This window comes from Vanessa atalanta, chromosome Z (genome assembly GCF_905147765.1).
Source record: "Vanessa atalanta chromosome Z, ilVanAtal1.2, whole genome shotgun sequence".
Taxonomy (NCBI): domain Eukaryota; kingdom Metazoa; phylum Arthropoda; class Insecta; order Lepidoptera; family Nymphalidae; genus Vanessa; species Vanessa atalanta.
In genome coordinates, this window is record NC_061902.1 from 7,010,785 (window position 1) to 7,030,431 (window position 19,647).

The 19,647-nt window shown below is 35.5% G+C and overlaps 1 protein-coding gene across 1 annotated transcript; it reads right to left on the bottom strand.

Annotated features, from left to right (window-relative positions):
* Positions 1–1,105: 1,105 nt before the first annotated feature.
* LOC125075867 (sodium-coupled monocarboxylate transporter 1-like) lies at positions 1,106–19,647 on the bottom strand. The gene is made up of 13 exons (XM_047687685.1): positions 19,442–19,647; positions 16,103–16,262; positions 14,122–14,239; positions 13,766–13,833; positions 11,840–11,994; positions 11,060–11,200; positions 9,864–10,082; positions 8,428–8,555; positions 3,747–3,889; positions 3,120–3,301; positions 2,577–2,697; positions 1,869–2,012; positions 1,106–1,198 (listed from the first exon to the last, which is right to left on the bottom strand). The coding sequence occupies exons 1-13, from the start codon at positions 19,621–19,623 to the stop codon at positions 1,139–1,141; spliced, it is 1,821 nt and encodes a 606-aa protein (XP_047543641.1). The 5' UTR covers positions 19,624–19,647; the 3' UTR covers positions 1,106–1,138.

The window sequence follows — 19,647 nt, forward strand, 5'->3', positions numbered from 1 at the left end:
GCTAGAAATATTTTAGTGATTAAAAAAACTGAAACGGCATTTTTTTTCCTGTTTAGGTACTAAGATATCATTTTATAATTTTCATTTATATAAATACTTTTCACTTAAATTTTCTTTGCATTATTAGCCTAAGGACTAACACCACCAATTTAAAATTTGGTTTTGAGACAAATAAAGCATAAATTGCATAATATATAAGTATTACACATAGCCAGAAAACTGCATTAGCATTAGCAGCCTGTAAATTTCCTACTGCTGGGCTAAAGGCTTCCTCTCCCTTGAGGAGAAGGTTTGGAGCATATTCCACCACGCTGCTCCAATGTGGGTTGGTGGAATACACATGTGGCAGAATTTCGTTGAAATTAGACACATGCAGGTTTCCTCACGATGTTTTCCTTCACCGAGATAAATTATAAACACAAATTAAGCACATGAAAATTCAGTGGTGCCTGCCTGGTTTTGAACCCGAAATCATCGGTTAAGATGAACGTGTTCTAACCACTGGGCCATCTCGGCTCTGCCAGAAAACTGAATATGTAAAAATTACAAAATAAAAAAAAAATAAGTAAGTTTATGTGAATAATTAAATCAAAATATACTTTACTCAAGTTGATATTTACAAGAATTTGCATCGTCATTTAGCAAACTGTATTAGTATAAGTGAAGCTACTACCGTTTCGGAATGCAGATTCAACCGAGAAAAATCGGCAAGAAAATCAGTAGTTACTCTTTTTCAACATTTAAAAATACGAAGTCATCTTAGTTAACTTAATAAAATATATTATCAATTATTCTTATATGTATGTAAAAAAACAGTTTTCAGGTTACAACTTAACAGGAAATGAAACGATCACCTTCAGGCCGTTTCTAAAAGAATATAATAATTACAAATGTATTGTAAATAGCAATATATAATCCCGCTAAGTTTCTTTCGCCGGTTCTTCAGTTTTTGACAGTCAATAAGTCAGAAATGCTTGATGTGTTGAAAAAAGATCGTGTCTTTGACTTAGAAAGGATCATTAACTCTTCAAAACGAATAAATTAAAGATTTTTTTAATTCCAAAAATCATTTATTTTTTTATGAAATTGTAAATATGTAATATTTGAACATATCAGGAAAAATAATAATAAAAATCAATCAACTATAAATATTATTTCTTGGAGATAGAAGCTCGTTATCAATACTGTTGTCATCCTTCTGAAAATAAAACGTATACATGTTAACAAACATACAATCGCGTATTAAAAAGAATATCCTTTGAATTAAATCCAAGAAGCGATAAATACCCCAGTTCACCTTAATATTATATAATAAACGTGCATTATATTAATAGTAGTATTAATTAGTTTGTTCAATATTTGTATTAACATAAATTTAAGGTTGTATTCTATTTTTATCTGTGAAATGATTACAATTAGCAAAGTAACACTTATAGGTTTGATAATGTTTGAGTTAACATTTTAAGTTACACATCAATTAAGACCAAAGACTTTTAGAAATTTAATCATAGTCAATTAAATAATTTTAAAGATTTCTGCGGGTTCATATGAAATTAGCCTTAATAAGCAGCTTTTAGGAATTGAATCATAGACAATAAAGCACTTAAAAAAGTAACAGCTATTAAATTTCCCACTTCTTCTCTCGTTCTTCTGCTCTTCTGAGGACACGCTATACAAATCCGTGTTTGTGGACAAGTATGTGGCGGAGTTTTATTGACATTACACATGCAGGTTTCCTCACAATATTTTCTACAACGCCGACCAGGAAAATGTTTTAAAAATACTAAACATTATCATAAAATATAATTCATCGCATAATGTAGCAACAGCAATGCGTGGCCAGATATGGTAGTTTATTTATAATTTACCAAATATGCTGTACGAAGATGTAATAGTTCCATCTCCCTCGCGTGCAAGTCGATGTCATGCTGCGTGAGACGCGGTCGACGACAGTGGATATTCTGCGGTGGCAGCCAGCGATGAATAACTGGAGTCAGGAGGTCACGATGAACCTGTAATTTTGTTGCCTTCCTTTGACATTGTTTGAGATAAGAGGCTGGTTATGTAATGATATGAGCACTGCTGGATAATTTTTGTGTTGCAATGTAGGCTGGTGATGTACGAATATACTTACATATTAGAAATCACCTTGTTTTTACGCGATGTTTTCCGTACCGATAGGAGTCATAAACATAAATATTGTATCCACTAGGATATTCTCATTGATATTATTCTTTTAATTTAGAAAAAACAATTGACATCAATTTTGCTGGGACAGCAGTAAAATGCATTATATTTTAGCGGTTGTGATATAATTTACGTTTTTTAATTTATAATTTATATATACCAGGAGGATTATTATTGTATTGTATAATAATAAACATACTTACACATACATATTTTTTTAAAAGTTTGAGTATGATACGTAGATTCGTTTATTTTACTTGACAAGAAGAAATTATTGAAAAAAAATAAAGTATTAAATTATTATTATATAACGAATGAGTACGACCTAAAACTAAAGTAAGACGTTCGCTTAACTATACATAGACAAACATAGATGTATAATAAATTACCATTGAAGAATCATTAGGTTGAGTGAAGTATGACACAAGAGCGCCTGTAACGGTGCACACCACCATTCCTACAAACGTATAGTACAAGTAGCTTAACCTGTACATGAAGAAAGTTCCAGACCTGGGAAAAGAAATTTAATCAAAAAGTAAGTTCGAATAATTAGAAGCAATGAGTTGAAATTTGTAAAACAAAAATCCGCTTTACATTTACTATGACTGAACGGGCATTAGTTATCCTATGGAACGTGTGAACAGAGTGTTAGGCCGATCATTCTCACTAGAAATCCCATTTTGAATCTATTTTACTTTAATTTAATTAAAATAAAACAACATAATTATGAAACGTTTTGAAATTATTTGTAAGCATACTTGAAAAAACTGAGCATAATAAATTTAATAATAGTAATGTATTTTTTGAAATTATTAAACATATACTAGAAGATGCACTTATAGAGTTTCGAAGAAAATTTAGTATATAATATATGCCAGAAAACTGTAATGAAAGTGTCACATCTTCTTAGATGAAATAAACACTAGGAGTACCTGTCAAATTCTACAGTAGTCTCCGGAGTAGGGGAAGCATGAAATGTGTAATTTGCCGCGCAACCAGACACATCCACTGGTTTTGCCGCTATTACGATCTCTCCCCGCAACATAGCCGCCTGAGTCCCCAAAGATATCCATCCAACCAGAATTGTCGAAGTAATACCACCAACTAATGCACCCTGAATAAAATACCAACGATATATGTCAATTTACAGAAATTTACCTGGATTGATACAATTATTCTGTTTTTGTCTGTTTCTGTTTTCACTGTAAGAAAATAAATAAAATAGATAATATTTTCAAAGTTTTATTTAACTCTAAAATAAATATATTCCATATTTGACATGCCATAATATAATCGAATAATATGACTTTTTGGTAATTAGTATTTAAGAGCATTCATTAGAATGTGAAATTCTAGTAGGTATTCAAATATAGATTATGTAATGTGTTCTAAATTTATCTTATATTCCTGATTATGATAACAATTTGAAGTTCTTCTATATCCGTTTCCTTGTAATTAATGCTAAATGTCCAAATTTTAAAGTAAATATGATACTAATTTTTAAACCAAAATAAGGAAATCCGTAAATATATAAAACAATAAAATTATATTTGACTCACGGTAGCATTAATCCAGGGTAAAAACAGTCCCATTGTAAACAAACCCAGTAGGCTGCCAGCAGTAATTCCAGCTAGACTTTTCCCAGCTTGGATGAGAGCTCCCATGTGTTCCACCAGGAATACGAGGGCCACGCAAATACCGCCTTGAAGGCAAGGATTCAAGAATTAAAGATAACAGACTGTCACTAGTATTTGCTCCGTATTCATAATACTATATAAATATAGTTAGCGAATTGAACCTTTTTATTATTATTGGTTTTTGTTTTCATTTCAAGCTGTCTTTATTTGTACAGTGGATTTATTTTTTAATTTTGATTTTAAATCATGATTAATATAATATTTGAATTAAAACTGTTTTTATTTGATATATTATTATTGCATACTATGTTATTTTACAAAATATTTTTAGTCCGTATAAGTGTACTATATAATAATAAACTATTTTTTTTTTTTTTTTTTTTTTATTGCCCGGGAGGGCAAATGACTCTGCTCCACCTGATGGTAAGTGGTAGCAGAGTCCAAACGCGACGACGGCTAGTGCAGTTGGGAAAGGTGATCTGCTCTAGCCGCCCCCGCCTTGCCGGCCCGCAAGATGCCTCTTCACGCCTCGCTTGAAGGAACCCAGGTCATAAGAGGAGGGGAATACGTGCGCTGGTAAAGAATTCCATGTTTTGGAAGTGCGACAAAGAAAAGAGTTGCCAAATTTCTTTGTACGCGATGGAATTGATGTCACAGTTAGGCGGTGACATCGAGAACCAGCACGCGTGGACTTGTGAAGGAAAGGGGAAGCAGGAATAAGGGAGAATAGTTCCTCTGAGCACTCGCCGTGACACATTCGATAGAAAGCGCTGAGTGCCGCTATCTCTCGACGCAATTGTAAAGGCTCGAGGGTGTTGGTGACCTTTACATCGCCAATAATGCGAACCGCACGTCGCTGCAACCGATCCAAGGCCTCCAGTAGGTACTTAGCGGAGCCATCCCAGAGGTGCGAGCAATATTCAACGCAGGACCGTACCTGTGTTTTATACAGCAGGAGCAGTTGAGCAGGCGTGAAAAAACGCCGCACCTTGTTCAGGACTCCGAGTTTACGTGAGGCTGTTTTTATAACAGCCTCGATGTGATCCCTTGGATTGAGGTCGCACCGAACGTCGATTCCCAGTATGGCGACTTTGCTATGTATCTCCAGCGTGGTGCCACAGAGGGAAGGAGGAGGGGAAAATGGTGACTTTTTCGCTGTGAGAGCGCACACCTGTGTTTTCTTGGCGTTAAACTCAACAAGATTGTCAGAGCCCCATTTAGCGATGAGTCCTAACGTCCTATCGAGCTCAACAACAAGATCCCTCCGTCTCTCCTCAGTTTCCGCCCGTCCAGCCGCTGCGCGTCCGTGGTATCCCCCGTGCACTGTACTGTCATCTGCATAGCAATGTATGTTCCCGAGAGAGAGCATATCATTGATATGCAGAAGAAAGAGCGTGGGGGATATCACAGACCCCTGGGGGACTCCAGCATTCACTACATGGGATTTTGAAGCGAAACCATCAACTAGAACGCGAAGGCTGCGCTTGTGTAGGAAGCTAGCAATCCAGGTGCAGAGCTGAACCGGCAGACCGTATGCCGGCAGCTTGGAGAGAAGACTTCTGTGCCAGACTCTGTCGAAAGCCTTGGAGATATCGAGGCTGACGGCCAACGACTCTCCACGCTTATCGATAGCTTCACCCCAGAGGTGTGTTACGTACGCTAGAAGATCACCTGTGGACCGTTTTGGTCGAAACCCGTACTGACGATCATTAATTAGACAGTGATCTTCTAGGTAATGGATCAGTTGGTTGTTTAAGATCCGTTCCATCACCTTACAAAGAACTGAGGTGATAGCTATTGGCCGATAATTTGCCGGGTCAGATCGATCCCCTTTTTTGGGAACCGCTTGCACATTAGCTTCTCTCCAAGAATCCGGCACACATCCTGTAGAAAGAGACAGCTGGAACAGGCGCGTTAACACAGGAGACAGCTCCGCTGCACACTTCATCAGCACTATGGCTGGTATTCCATCGGGACCGCTAGCTTTCCGCACATCAAGTGATTGTAGCTCTGCACGTACATCACGTTGCCTGATTTTGATGTCAGGCATCGTGTAGCCACATGAAGGAATTGTTGGTGGCAGCGCACTACAATCATTGATTACGGAGTTATCCGCAAAGAGTTTTGCCAGAAGATCAGCTTTCTCCTGCGGACTGTGAGCTAGCGATCCGTCCGGATACCTGAGTGGTGGCAGCGAAGGTTGACAGAAATTGCTTTGCACAGATTTGGTCAGACGCCAGAAGCTACGGGAGCCTCTAGGTTGTGAAATAAGGTCATGGCCAAACCGCGCAATGCGCTGTGCATCCGCTCTTGTGTATGCCTTCCTACAAGACTTGGAAGTTTTATTGTAGGTTGCTTTCAGTGAGTCAATGTTAGATGCCCCACTAACGCAGCCATTGATCCACGCGCGATAAGCCGCCTGCTTAGAAGACACAGCATCGGCACATTCGCGAGTGAACCAACGGTTACGCGTACCCTTACTGGCGAGGTCAGAGTTAGGAATGTAGTATTCCATCCCCAACAGGATCTCACCAGCAATAGCAGCGGCGCTAGCTGTCGGGTCATTCTCACTGAAGCAACGCTCCTTCCAAGGGACTGACGCATAGTAATCGCGCAAACCGTCCCAATCTGCCGACTTATAGTGCCAAATGCGACGTTTGCTTACCGTTGGTGGCGGCAGCTTGGCCTGTGGCACTTTGGTAGATATCAGGCAGTGATCCGAAGAACCAAGTGGAGCCCGAACCTCAACCTGATATTCCACCGGGTGGCTAGTCAGCAGAAGGTCCAGTAGGGAAGGCGCTTGCCCGTCAATGTCTGGGATCCTGGTGGGCTGATCAACCAACTGGGTCAAGTCATGCGTGAGAGCGAAAGCATGGGCAGTCCTTCCTGCATGGTCAGTTTTGGAGGACTTCAACCATGATTCATGGTGAGCGTTAAAGTCCCCCAAAAACACCAGTTCCGCGTTAGGAAACTGCTCTTGCGCAGCATCTGCCACCCGACTAAGATGGTCAAATAGTCGGCTTGTCTCCAAGTCACCATTGTGGGATCTGTAGAGGCACACGTAGACCCGACTCTGACGAACCAAGTCCACACGTACCACTAACAGGGAGAAGGAAGGGTCCTCCAAGCAGCGCAGACGGTGACAACAAACATCCGTCCTGACGAACAAGCATACTCCGGCTTTCGCTTTGAAGGATTCTTCAAGCATGTAGCCGGGATAATTAAGGTAGCTGGTATCGACAGGACGGAGTATTTGAGTCTCCGTCAGAAACAACATTGCTGGCCGTGCTGTCTCGAGATGGTGGTGGACAGCATTGAGGTTAGCGTGGAGTCCACGGATGTTAACGAACTCAACCTCAAACAGCGTGGGAATGGTGGGGGTGTGCACCGCTGTACGACCGTCATTTCTTTTATGCACTGTCATGGATAGGGGGAAAAAAGAGGAAGAGACGTGAAGCGAGCGATGCGTTGCCACGATAAGGACGGTCAAAGTGTGGAGCTGTGTTTCCCCAATAAGTTGCCAGAAGAGAAAATAAACCGACCCGCCGGGCGGAAGGGCCCCCGAACCCTCCCGGTAGTGGCCGCCGGGACCCCACCGTCCGGTCACCAACCGGCACGACGGTCCACACCGGGATTATGCGTGGCCTGGTGGGGCAGCCTCGCGAGCTGGTTAGGAACGCTTGGGCCCCTGTACTCTGCCACGGGCGGCCAGCGGAACAACCGTTTCTACGGGTCTCCCTGACCGGCGGGTCAATATACTTTCCTCCAGCATTGGTTCAACAGCAACATCCACCGGACCAACACTTATCGCGACAATGCGCGCTCGGGCACTGGCTGTACGCCGGCTGATCTCGAAACGCGGCTGCAAGCAGCCACTTCACGAGTGTTTCACCATGCGTACGGTGGTAACAAGCCAGGCGGATGATTGACATCCTACCACCAGATGAGCAGATGGTCGCTCAGATGTCCCTTAGTCGCCTCTTACGACACCCATGGGAGAGAGAGGGGCAGTGAATTGTATTCTTACTCCGTCACTGCACGGAAAAATTCATTCGTCATTTTTAACAAAATGTATTGTATAATGTTCTAAAATATAGTATCAGTCTAGTTAGCGTAATAGCAGTTTAATGTTCGCAAATTGTTTCATTATAGCATCTCACATCTCGTTCTAACCACGTAAATGATAAGAGAATTGCACTTGAACTGGCTAAATTATAACACAGTCTAAAAATAACTGATACTGCATTTGATTATCCTTATTACCAAGCTACTTTACACCGTGTGTGGTCGCGGTATATTGTTTTCAGTGTTAAAGTCAGGGAGTTTACTCTCACTCGTATACACTGATGTCACACTACTTTGCAAAGCTTTGTTTTTTCTTAAGGAAAAGATTTTAAGTTTTTTTTTCGATAAAGCAGCTGCAGCGCTGTTCCTCCGATTCCAACGAGTTTCATAGATATTATCCGTCGCCGCTGAGTATGAGATATATTGTACGCAAATTAAGCAAATGAAAAGTCGTTTTGCTCGGACTGGGTAATGATATATATTTAGAATCTTATTGTACTTTTAAATATTTTATCGTCAATTAAGATTTCACACATACCAATAATCACAACAATGACTTTCATGATGAAGCTGGCAGTTCTCTCCGATATGGGCTTATTGTACGCTGGCCTGATCAAGTCCTCAAATATTACACCACACATTGAATTCAAGCCCGTTGACATTGAACTGTAAATTTATAGAAATAGAGAGTTTATGTTTTACTATTCTCATTTTATCCCTTAATTAATTACTAGTGGGTCGGCGTTCTATTCTATTCTTATGTATAACTATTCTATTATATAACTTCGCGTTTATTCAATAGATTTTTTAGGTATTTCGAAACCTATGACAGATTTTGTTTTGAATTAATTACGTTGTAAAATGCAAGTCACTCATCTACATTTGAGTAGAAAACAACTTCTTCTCGTTCTCTAAAATTAATTCTTTGTTAAATCGTAACAATTTAGTTAATTGCAATCAAGAATCCTCTTTATTTTTCTGCACATCTATGGCTGAAGCTCTTCGAAATGAGACCATAATCGTTTTTTTTTATTTTTACATATCGTCCCATAAACACTGGAACAAAACTCGGCTTACGCTATCCATTCATTAATTAAATTCATTAAGTAAATTAAAAATAATCCACTTATATATAATACTCGTGTGTCAGTTGATTTAGGAAAATATTTCTAAAATAATATATAGAAGTTACGCAATTATTGTACCGTATCAGTTTAATAATTTAATATTTTATATAATAATAAAATGAAGATTGAAATGTTTTAAAGATTGAATTATTATAAATACAACTTTTCTTAGTTCATAACATAATATGTAAGGCTTTGTAAATGTACGCGTTTTTAACTATCGCAAGAGATATTTAAGTTAAAACGGTGTACAATTACTAGAAGATTACTTAAGCTTTTATTTTCAAACGAATAAAATTAACTATTCAGAAAGACATATTTCGTTTTTGGAAGATATCAATAGTTAATTAATAGATTAAAATATAACAATGTCTCTTATATAAACACCCTGATAGAAAACAACGAGCAATCGCATTAGAAATTGCTAAGTTGGCTTATTTAGTCAGTTAACATGTCGTGTAATTTTTCAAGCAATATAACTGTATGTACTTTAAGGGTCAAACTATATAATCAAAACAGTAACAGCCTGTAAATTTCCCACTGCTGGGCTAAAGCTTGCTCTCCCTTTGAAGAGGTTTGGAGCTTATTGCACCACGCTCCTCCAATGCGGGTTGATAAACATGTGGCAGAAATTCGTTGAAATTAAACACATGCAGGTTTCCTCACGATGTTTTCCTTCACCACCGAGCACAAGATAAATTATAAACAAAAATTAAGCACAGGAAAATTTAGAAATGCTTGCTTGCCCAGGTTAGAACCCGCAATCATCGGTTAAAATGCAAGTGTTCTAACCACTGGGCAATCTCGGTTCCTTCATATATAAATTCATATATTACCAAGACTGTACCTCAAAGCAGCACTGAAGACTCCACTCATGAAAATTCCTGGCAAAGCAGGAATGGTACCAGTTATCGTCATCACGAAGTATGGCAGGAGCTGGTCACTTTTCTTTATAGCTCCAATGCTAAGTGGATCGCATTTTGCAAATGTGGCGTAGATTACAAGACCCGTGTAACAGCAGAGTGATACGATGACGAATATACCCGCAGCCATTATGAAGATTGTTCTGAATTTTTATTAATTAGTTCATATATTTTTTTAAATTATAAAATGTTAAAGATTAAGTTCAGTTTTAGACGAAAGAAAGAAAGAAAGAAAGAAAGAAAGAAAGAATGCTGATACATTCTTTTAAAATAAAATTGTATTTTCAAGATGAAAACCCAAATCTCAATGAAACATAAATATATTTTGGTTTTAAAGCAATTTTGTATTTTGTCTTTTTTAACTATTTATTGTTACATTAATAATATTGTACTTAACAAAATTGACCTTCTGTATTTTACAGTAAAAGATCCATTCAATGACGCGCCCCTCCCTTTGATTAAATTATTTTTTAATCAAATAAACTTAATAAATATAATCTAATTGATATTTTTTGTTGTACATACAAACATAGCTTATAAGCATTATCGTTACTTATTCACATTTATGTGCGTCAGTAAATATATTAGGGAAGATCGCACCTTCTTTTGTTAATAGATCTATCTATATATTAATAGGTACATCTAGACATTAATAGGTCTCTGTTAAAAAAAAAATGGATTGCACATTAAATGTCGTCTGATCGCAAAATAGACGATGGAACTTGAATAATTTTCACACCTCTAATGCAAATATTTAAGCTCTAGGCTGCCATATATAGACAGCACTATCAAATTAAAAAACTTAAAGCATCATAAAAATCCCGGTTAAATATTTTCTGCGTCTCGTTTTATATCGTATCGTACTCTTCGTTTTTTGTTAATAAGCAATCGAAGGTTTTTCCATGGTATTTTTTGGGTTATGTTGGATTTATAAAGATTGATAAAAGAAATATTAATACATTTCTTAAAACATTAAAAGCTATTTTTTGGCACGGGTGCATATCCTTGTAACTAAATTTACTTGATTGTTATTGTTTTTGGTGAGATTGGTATTTTTAGAACAGATAGTAAATTTTTGTGAAGTTGATGTCATCGTATGTGATGGTATGGTAGAACTTACATCCTCGCTTTCCTGAGAGAGGAGAGGGCGAGACAGCGCTGTATCATAGCTTGGTTGACTGAACATGAAGCCAGCCAACTAAAGTAGTTCCCAAAGACGGTTGTCCAAAAAGTGTGACGTATGGTTGGATCTATATCCATTCTGTAATTATTTTAACATTTCAACTATATATAATTGTATCAATAATGACAACTTTAATGAATAATTTGTCTTCGTAATACTATTTTGTATCTTATGCGATTCATTAAATGGTTTGATAAGGAATACAAATCAAAATTTTATTCTCTTACAATTTTTGCTTTTTATGACTCGTGTTTATTTTGGACGACGTAAATAGATATTGACACTTTTATAACAATGATCCATCCTTACGTAGTAAACGCGCCAACAACTATTTGGACTAAGATTTTATGTCCCCTATGCCCGTATTTACACAAGCTCACTCACCCTTCAAACTGAAACACATTCAATCCAACTTTCGCTGGTATGAGATAGAATATGTGATAAAAATAGCCTATCCAAATGGGTTTGCACAATGTCCATTAACATCACAACTTAACTCCTAAGAATGGTGGTGTACTGGCGATGTAGAGTGGTTAAAAATAATATGACTATGTGCAGTACATACGTAACATATATCTCACGCGGTCAGGATTTGTACAGTTACTATTTTTCATATTTGTATATATTTAAGAACTTAAAGTAAATAATTCTTATGTAATTAAAAGCTAAAAAGATATAGTACTAATGATATGACATAAATATAAAAGAAAAACTTACATAAAGAAGTCCAGTCGATCCCCTTCTTGGTTTATTCGTATGACTTCTCGAATGCCACCGAGTCGACAAGTTCCATAAATCAGTACGAAAATCACCCCGAAATACATAAAAATAGTTTGCAAAGCATCAGTCCACACTACTGCTTTTAATCCACCCTGAAAAATAGTTTCCAAATTTATATAAATAAAAATTACATCATACATACATTATATTTTTTTATTCCTCGGTAGCTTTGGTGCACTTTAGGAGAGCCTGCTGGGTAAGAGGGGATAATAATGATGATGAATTGTATGATTGAATTGTATTTTTATTGAATTAAAACATCAACTAGGCAAAGTAGAACGTCATTCTCAAAATTCAAATAAATAAACAGGAATATATAAGTACAATATAGAATAATTTAGTTTATTTAAATAATTATTTATGTAATCGGAAATGTATGTATAGTGAAGCGCTTTAAGCCTTATACCTCGGAATCCGGGGCCAGTCAATGAATCTTTATAAAAACTTTGGAAATTTGTTTTTAATAGTATATAGAAAAATTTAAAAAAAAAAGAGAAATATGTTAAATTCGGCATTATGTATGGAGCTATTCATTTATTAAGTAAGACGATTTAGAGGGGAGGGGTTGATCATGTCTTATGTTTTCTTACAAGGGTGTGGGAAGGAGTCTAGATAGTTCTTACGTAAGATCAAAAAAATGCACAAAGTTAAAATTATTTGAAAATGTACGATTGTTAAAAGTAAAAATTAATTGAAAAATTCGCAGGATCGATCCTTACCCCCTTGGACTATTGCCGTACCCACTCCTAACACAAGTGATAAGCATAAAAGGAAGGGAAAATAGGAATATTAGTAATTCCTTAATTAATTGTGGGCATTGCTACTATACTTTTTTTAAATAATAATAATATTCATTCAAAAATGGCTACGAGGCAAATTATGATCGAGTGAAATGATAAGAATATAAGCAGCGTTTTCATTTTGGATCGCAATTCTGGTTTTCTAGGCAAATAACGTTGCTTACTCACATAATTATTTGAACTATCGAATATTTTTTTTACAACTTGAAATTCTACGTAAAATCAAGAAAATAATATCCTAATCGACCTTCAGACTGTTGTAATCCCTGGCTTACTGAAATACAAGTAACAGATGGGATGGGACTCGTGTCATTATATAATATATTAAAAATAATAAGATGGACAATGAGAGGAATTCTGAAAACAGAATTCAGTGATTGTAAATTACCTACTTCTATAATTTATATAGTTGTAAACAAATATCTAAGTAAATTTTATTTTTTTATAGTTTCTTATAATAATAATCTCTGTAATAATATTAAAACGCTGAGTTCCTTTTCTATTCGGGTCTGAGGTGTATTTTTTTAAAGATTATTCCGAACAAACAGACGCATATAAATTATGCATATATAGAGTAACTTTTGATAAGTAGATAGTATATAGTATAAAATTCTGTTATAATATTGTTCACGCGGAGTTATTGGACTATTCAATGTAGTATCAGTGCGGATCACAATAGGTCTATTTTGAACATGGTAAGTATTTACTCGACCCCATTCTATTAAGAGTCCTGTCTCGTAACGGCTAGCTTATAAGGCCAGTAGATCCCCAGTTACTGGGTCAAAAGTTATTGGGTAGATCCCCAACACTCTCTCAACAATCACGTAAAGTCATTGAATTGTTCCGCGTCTGCACTCCTTCCGTACGACTTTCGGTGTCGGATTGGCTGTCTTATTTGAACAAGAGAGTGATCTTAACTTTTGCACTATAATAGGGTCACAGATGTTTAGTCCCCCTTGTGAATTGCACGTCGTGGCCAAAATTAGTCTGAAGGACATCATATCGTTACAATTAAGGGTCCAAGGAAATAAGCAATGATTTCCAGTGTACGAATTAAACTCACCACCGTCGTGTAGAAGATACATACGATGCTTACGATTGGTGTTATCATGTGAAGATTAATCCCAGTCACTGTAAACACACACATATAACGTTATTTACTTTGAATTTATTGCCATTATTCATATAAGAGAAATATAAATATACAAAACTGATTTAAGCTACCTTCTATCCTTAGTTATAGCTTAAAAAATATGTAAGTGATTGTCTGATCAAATTCGAGAAGTTGAGCAACAAATAAACAAAAACACATATACGCACTTATTGGTTGACAACGAGATCATTACATTGAACAAATTTTATTAAGAGTAGCTTTAAGTTATTGCTTAACAATATAACTATATAGATATAATACAATACCTTGACTTAATGCTAAAGCAGGTACATATATAACAATTGGTATATACAGCAACATTTTGATAATAAATATTATAGATCCAAGTAAACGAACGTGTTGATTGAAACGTAAGCGTAAATACTGAAAATAAAATGAAAATACACTATTTATTGCCTTGCTCACGGTATAATATAATACATGCTCTCAATATAATATAAAAAGAAAAAAACGAATGCACGGGCGCGGCCTTATCGCTAACTTGAAGATTCTTTTTTTAGAAAAGCGACCACAATGTAGAGAAAAGGATTGAATCGAATGTAACCAGACGAAACCCGGACTATAAATGGAAAGTCTGTACTGAAAGTGAAATCAATCATATTGAAGTACGTTTAAGGATTACACTTTGCTCTCATCAGAGGCAACCGATATGAGTCTAAAAATTCTTATATCTCGATTCGTAGCTCATCAAACTTAGTCAGTCATTTAAATTGACTCGCTATGGAATTAATAGGATTGGTCGAAAATATAAACTGGCTAAGGAGTAATTTTATAAAGCCTTTCCAATTCCATTATGATCTCCACATAATACACATGTTAGTTTATATTTAATATATTGTATAAGGAGTTATATTGGCAACCTTATTACTTAACAACTTCGCGTGAAGTGAATATTATGAATCAGCTGGGATCGCGTTTCCAGACTCCAAAATTGCCCGTCTAAAAATAACGTAGAGGTAGGCACGTAGGCGATTCGCAACAAACCTATTGTTCATACAAATGATTTTGTTGCTTCTGCGGGTTTGAAATTACAAAAAAAATATTGAAATATCTATTATTACATTTGACTGCCTTGTTTGTCTGGTGACTAGATATAAGGCCGCAGATTCTGAGGTCCTGGGATCAAATCCTGGGTTATAAAAAGTTATTGGGTTTATCTTTGAAAAAAGTCTCGGTAACAGCCCGGAGTCTGGGAGTTGAAGGTGTATACACATCGGTGCCTAAGAAAGCACCTAAAGCTGTTGGTCCTACGCCTGAACTCTTTCCAGTCATGTCAGACTTGCCGTCCTATCAGATTATGAGAGTGAGGGTAGAGAGTGCACCTGTGCTTGCACACAGACTTGTGTATTATGATATATCTGCGTCTTTGCTTGGTCTCACTTGCCAATGACCGCCGTAGCCGATATGGACGGTCTGGACGAGCTAATTACATTTTAAATCAAACCTTTATATTTTTTAAATAGTGCCTTAATACTTAAATTGATTGCTAATTTACAATTCGTGAAAGCTGTAGAGAATTATTAACGAAATGACGGTCAATTCGTAATATTCTGTGAAAAGACCTTTTTTATTATAAAAATGCTAAATCTTTAGATAAACATAAGCAAATAGAACTTGAATGAATTTACTTGGAATTCTGCAAGTGAAAAATTATTAACATAAAAGACCACTTGAAACGGTGGCAAAAATGCTAACAACGTTTAATTAACCCTTTGAATAATAACATAAATAGTTAAAGTATTTAAAATCGTGAGTGATCTTCTGTTTCCATGAAAACCAAGACTTGAAAGGCTAAATATTTTTTTATGGACAACAATTAATTTGTGCAAATGCTTAACATTTTTTTGGATGATTTAAATAATATTCTTCTATTTGTTCGTAACCTTATGTGGTCACAAATTCTCAAAGAGAAAAATATATATTACACAAATTAGCTTGACTCACATTAAAAATATATATAAAAATATGTTTTTTGTAAAAAAAAATGGAATATTAACGTTGTCCGTTTTAACACGTGTTACTTAAAAACTAAGCGGGCCCATTATAAAAGTTGGGTAAGTTCTGATCATTTTATAATAGTTGTTTTTATATCTTTATTAACATATACATTTATATCGTCGTGAAGGCCTACTAAACATTTTGTTTTTAAAATAAATAAAAATACCGCTTCGGTAATTCGGCAAACTATTTATCAAAGTAAGTACTTAATAAACAAAAGTTGTTTACCTCATAAGAGGATGTGATCTGTAGATTGTAGAAAACAGGAAGGTAGATCACAGATATAGTTACTGATACGATCCACTCTGACAGCACTATTGTCCAGAGCTGAGTTCCGTATGTATACATCTCAGCTGGCAGACCCAGAAGTGAAATTCCAGATATATAACTGAAATAAAAAGATCACATCAAATAAAAAGATCATAAGTTAGATGATTTTCAGTGCATTTTGCTGAATATAATTCGCGTCTGACGTGAAATAGTAACATAATTATAATATAATAATTTACAGGGAAAATATACCATTTGACTCACCAGCTACAAACATATATCAGGACCAAGGGTTGTAAAGAAAGGCATACACATATTTCTTACAGCGATATGATCTAATGGATCACCAACTGAGTTAAGCTAGGCAAGTGCAGATAATTATCTTCTTTTAATAAATACGGTAACATTCATAAGACTATTCCAATTGGCATTTACTTTTATAAGATTTTATATGAAAAACATATCTATGCATATTAATATATGAGGAGACGTTTTTATTTTGTATTTCTTAATTTAAAATACTTAATATACATAAAACTAGATGAGACAGCGTGTTTCGTTGATGTTCTACACCTTAAGTGTTTAATACATAGCAAACAACGTTTGTCAACGGTTATGCCTACGGTATATACATAATTATAATAGTAAAATGTTTTTTTTTTTTTTTTAATTTAGAACATCTATTGGCGCGTCTTGAGGTAAGTTTTATTCGTTTGCCGTAACGGTTAACGGCATGACGCTCTCTTGTAAGATCATGCTCTCTCTTCGCCGCTGCTCTCTTCCATTTTTAAAATATATTTCGTTGCTTTTTATTATATATTTTTTTGGTGTAACTATATTTTTTATTTCATTTACTGCATATCATTTCATTAACCAGAAATTTCGATGTTAATTTTGTGAGTTTTTTTAGTTTATCCGAGGAGTATGAATTGGCCCTGTAAGAATATTTCCTAGAAAATTTCCTATGAAATATAACTCTTATGACTTGATTGTCCCGTACAGACAGGTAGTGTGATATTTCATGCGAGCAATTCCTTCCTGGATCCAATTATTTTTAAATATGATATATTCTCGTTGGTTTCCATCAGAACTCTTTCCCGGCTAAAGTTTTCAATGTCTAGATCAAAATAGTTTAATATATTTGTATTGATTAATTATTAGTTGTTAAAATCTAATTATGGATTTTAAAGAAATACTTTGGGCCTAGAAAAAACCGCTGAAAGATGTACCCAACCTCTACCTAGATTTTTCAGGGCGAATTGTTTCTCTCCGGTCCTGTAGATATGCCTCGATCAGCCTCTTGGGGTAGGAAAGCGCCCTGTTGTATCGGAGTGCCTCCCCTGTAGTCATGAAGTAGTTCTCTACGTCCAACGATATCGCCAGGACCACATGCTCTCGGCCCACTGTCTTCATGGTCTGGTTCATCAGGGCGTCCAGGGTTTCGACGATTGATCGACTTGCCCTAAGTCAGTACTTCGCTTCCAAGTTAGTTGGTGCATTACGATGTAAGTATGATGGCAGAGGTGGAACTTAGTTTTAAATGTTTATATTTACGGCCTACATTTTGCTCGTCTGTATTTAACGTTGGAACTTAATAGGACGAATGAACAAATTTACAAAGGTATTATAATTTTTCAAAAATAAATTCATTATTAATTATTTGTTTTATTTTGAAATTGGTAAGTGAATTGGCAAATGGACCAACACATGACAAGTGGTCACCAAGCCCACCTTTCAATGAACCATCAATCTTGGGTTACGTTCTTTGTATTAACTTAAATTTTATTTTATACTATCATACTCCTTTTTATAAGGCTCGCAACCAATAAATATATAAAGCTGTTTAGCGCAGAGTATTCTCGTGCAAGCTTCAGTTGCAACATACATCAGGCTCAAACACGTGAGTAGACGTTTAAGAAAATATTGACTATGAGTACTGCGCATTGAATTGTCTGTGCTGCTGACGTGCGTATATACGCATTGCTCTGCACTAATTTAATAATAATAATATTGATTCCACACAAAAATCATCTTTAAAAACAATTACATGGTTGAACTATGACAAAAGTCTTAATGTATAATAACATGGTCATCAAACGAAACAAAGATCAAGTACTGGCTATCTTAGCTAGGCTAATTAAATAACCTGCGTTAAGGATAATCAGTCCTCTCCCCGAAAGTTGAAATAATTAAAATACATTAGAAATATACAAAACGTATCTTATGTAAACTGATTGTAGTTAAATAATATAGAATTATTGCTCGTCTTTCAGCTTTGATGCTCTTTTTTAAGGATATTCGTTTACTTTATTAATGCCAGCAATTATTTTAACGTAACATATCAGGTTTATTGATTAGCTGTAAGTTACACCAGTTGCGCTCGGCTTGAGTCTGCACAATATGTATACAGTTGTATCACTTTTATGTTCTTATATTTATATAGGGCTTAGATATTCATGAGATATAACATAAACATTGATTTTAAAGGTAACGGTAATCGATCGTGTAATCAATATTAATAATTAATGGATCATAGGAGATAAGCTATCTTATTATATTATATTCTTCCATAAATACTGCAAGTGAAACCGGAATCGTTAGTAATAATAAATCCTTAATAAGTTACAATTTCATGTAGTCAATAGGTCCCTTACACAATACCCACGCTCAGTGATTGCATTCAAGACTTCCGTATGAATCAGTAATAAGGGTGCGTGGAAATAACTGATTAAGTTAATTCAAACATGCAATCAAATGTACCGGATAAATATTTTGGTTTTGATATTTTAATATCTTATAGTGTATAATAATATTGGTATACCGGACATTATATAGGAGATTAATAAACTTCGACACCGTCTGACGGGTCACCGTATATATATTTATTTATGAAAATGACGCTAAAGGCACATCGACATCAACCGATATATTTGGTGTATACACATGCAATATAAATCATATAACTATGTTGAGTTCACTATTCAGTGATCTAGGTTATAAAATACACTACATGTTAGATTTTAATACAATTAATTTACCTATTCCCAAAAACAAAAGTGTCTTATATGAAATAAATGACATGCTACAAAAATATAAGTGGGTAAGTGAAAACATTGACCGTTTTATTAAGAAGCTATTTCTAACATTGTAATGTAAAAAATCACATATGAATGAACACTTTCGCACAAAATTCGCCAGCTTTTCTTAATAAACTTATAAATATTTTTTTTATTTAAAAATACAGTATCTTTTGTATCCATAACTGTTTGCAACTATAATACGATTTGAATCAAATACCTGGAAATCAAGGACATTGAGATGGGAAAAACTCCCATCGTCTTTCCACCCATAAGATATTCTGCCGTAGTATTCTGTTTCTTCGCAGCAAAGAATGCAAAATAAACTCCAATGAGAGCGGAAAGGAGAAGCATCAGTCCGAATACCAGATAATCCAACCAATCAAAATATTCCAATGCCATTTTGAAGGCGTCCGCGTTCGTCCA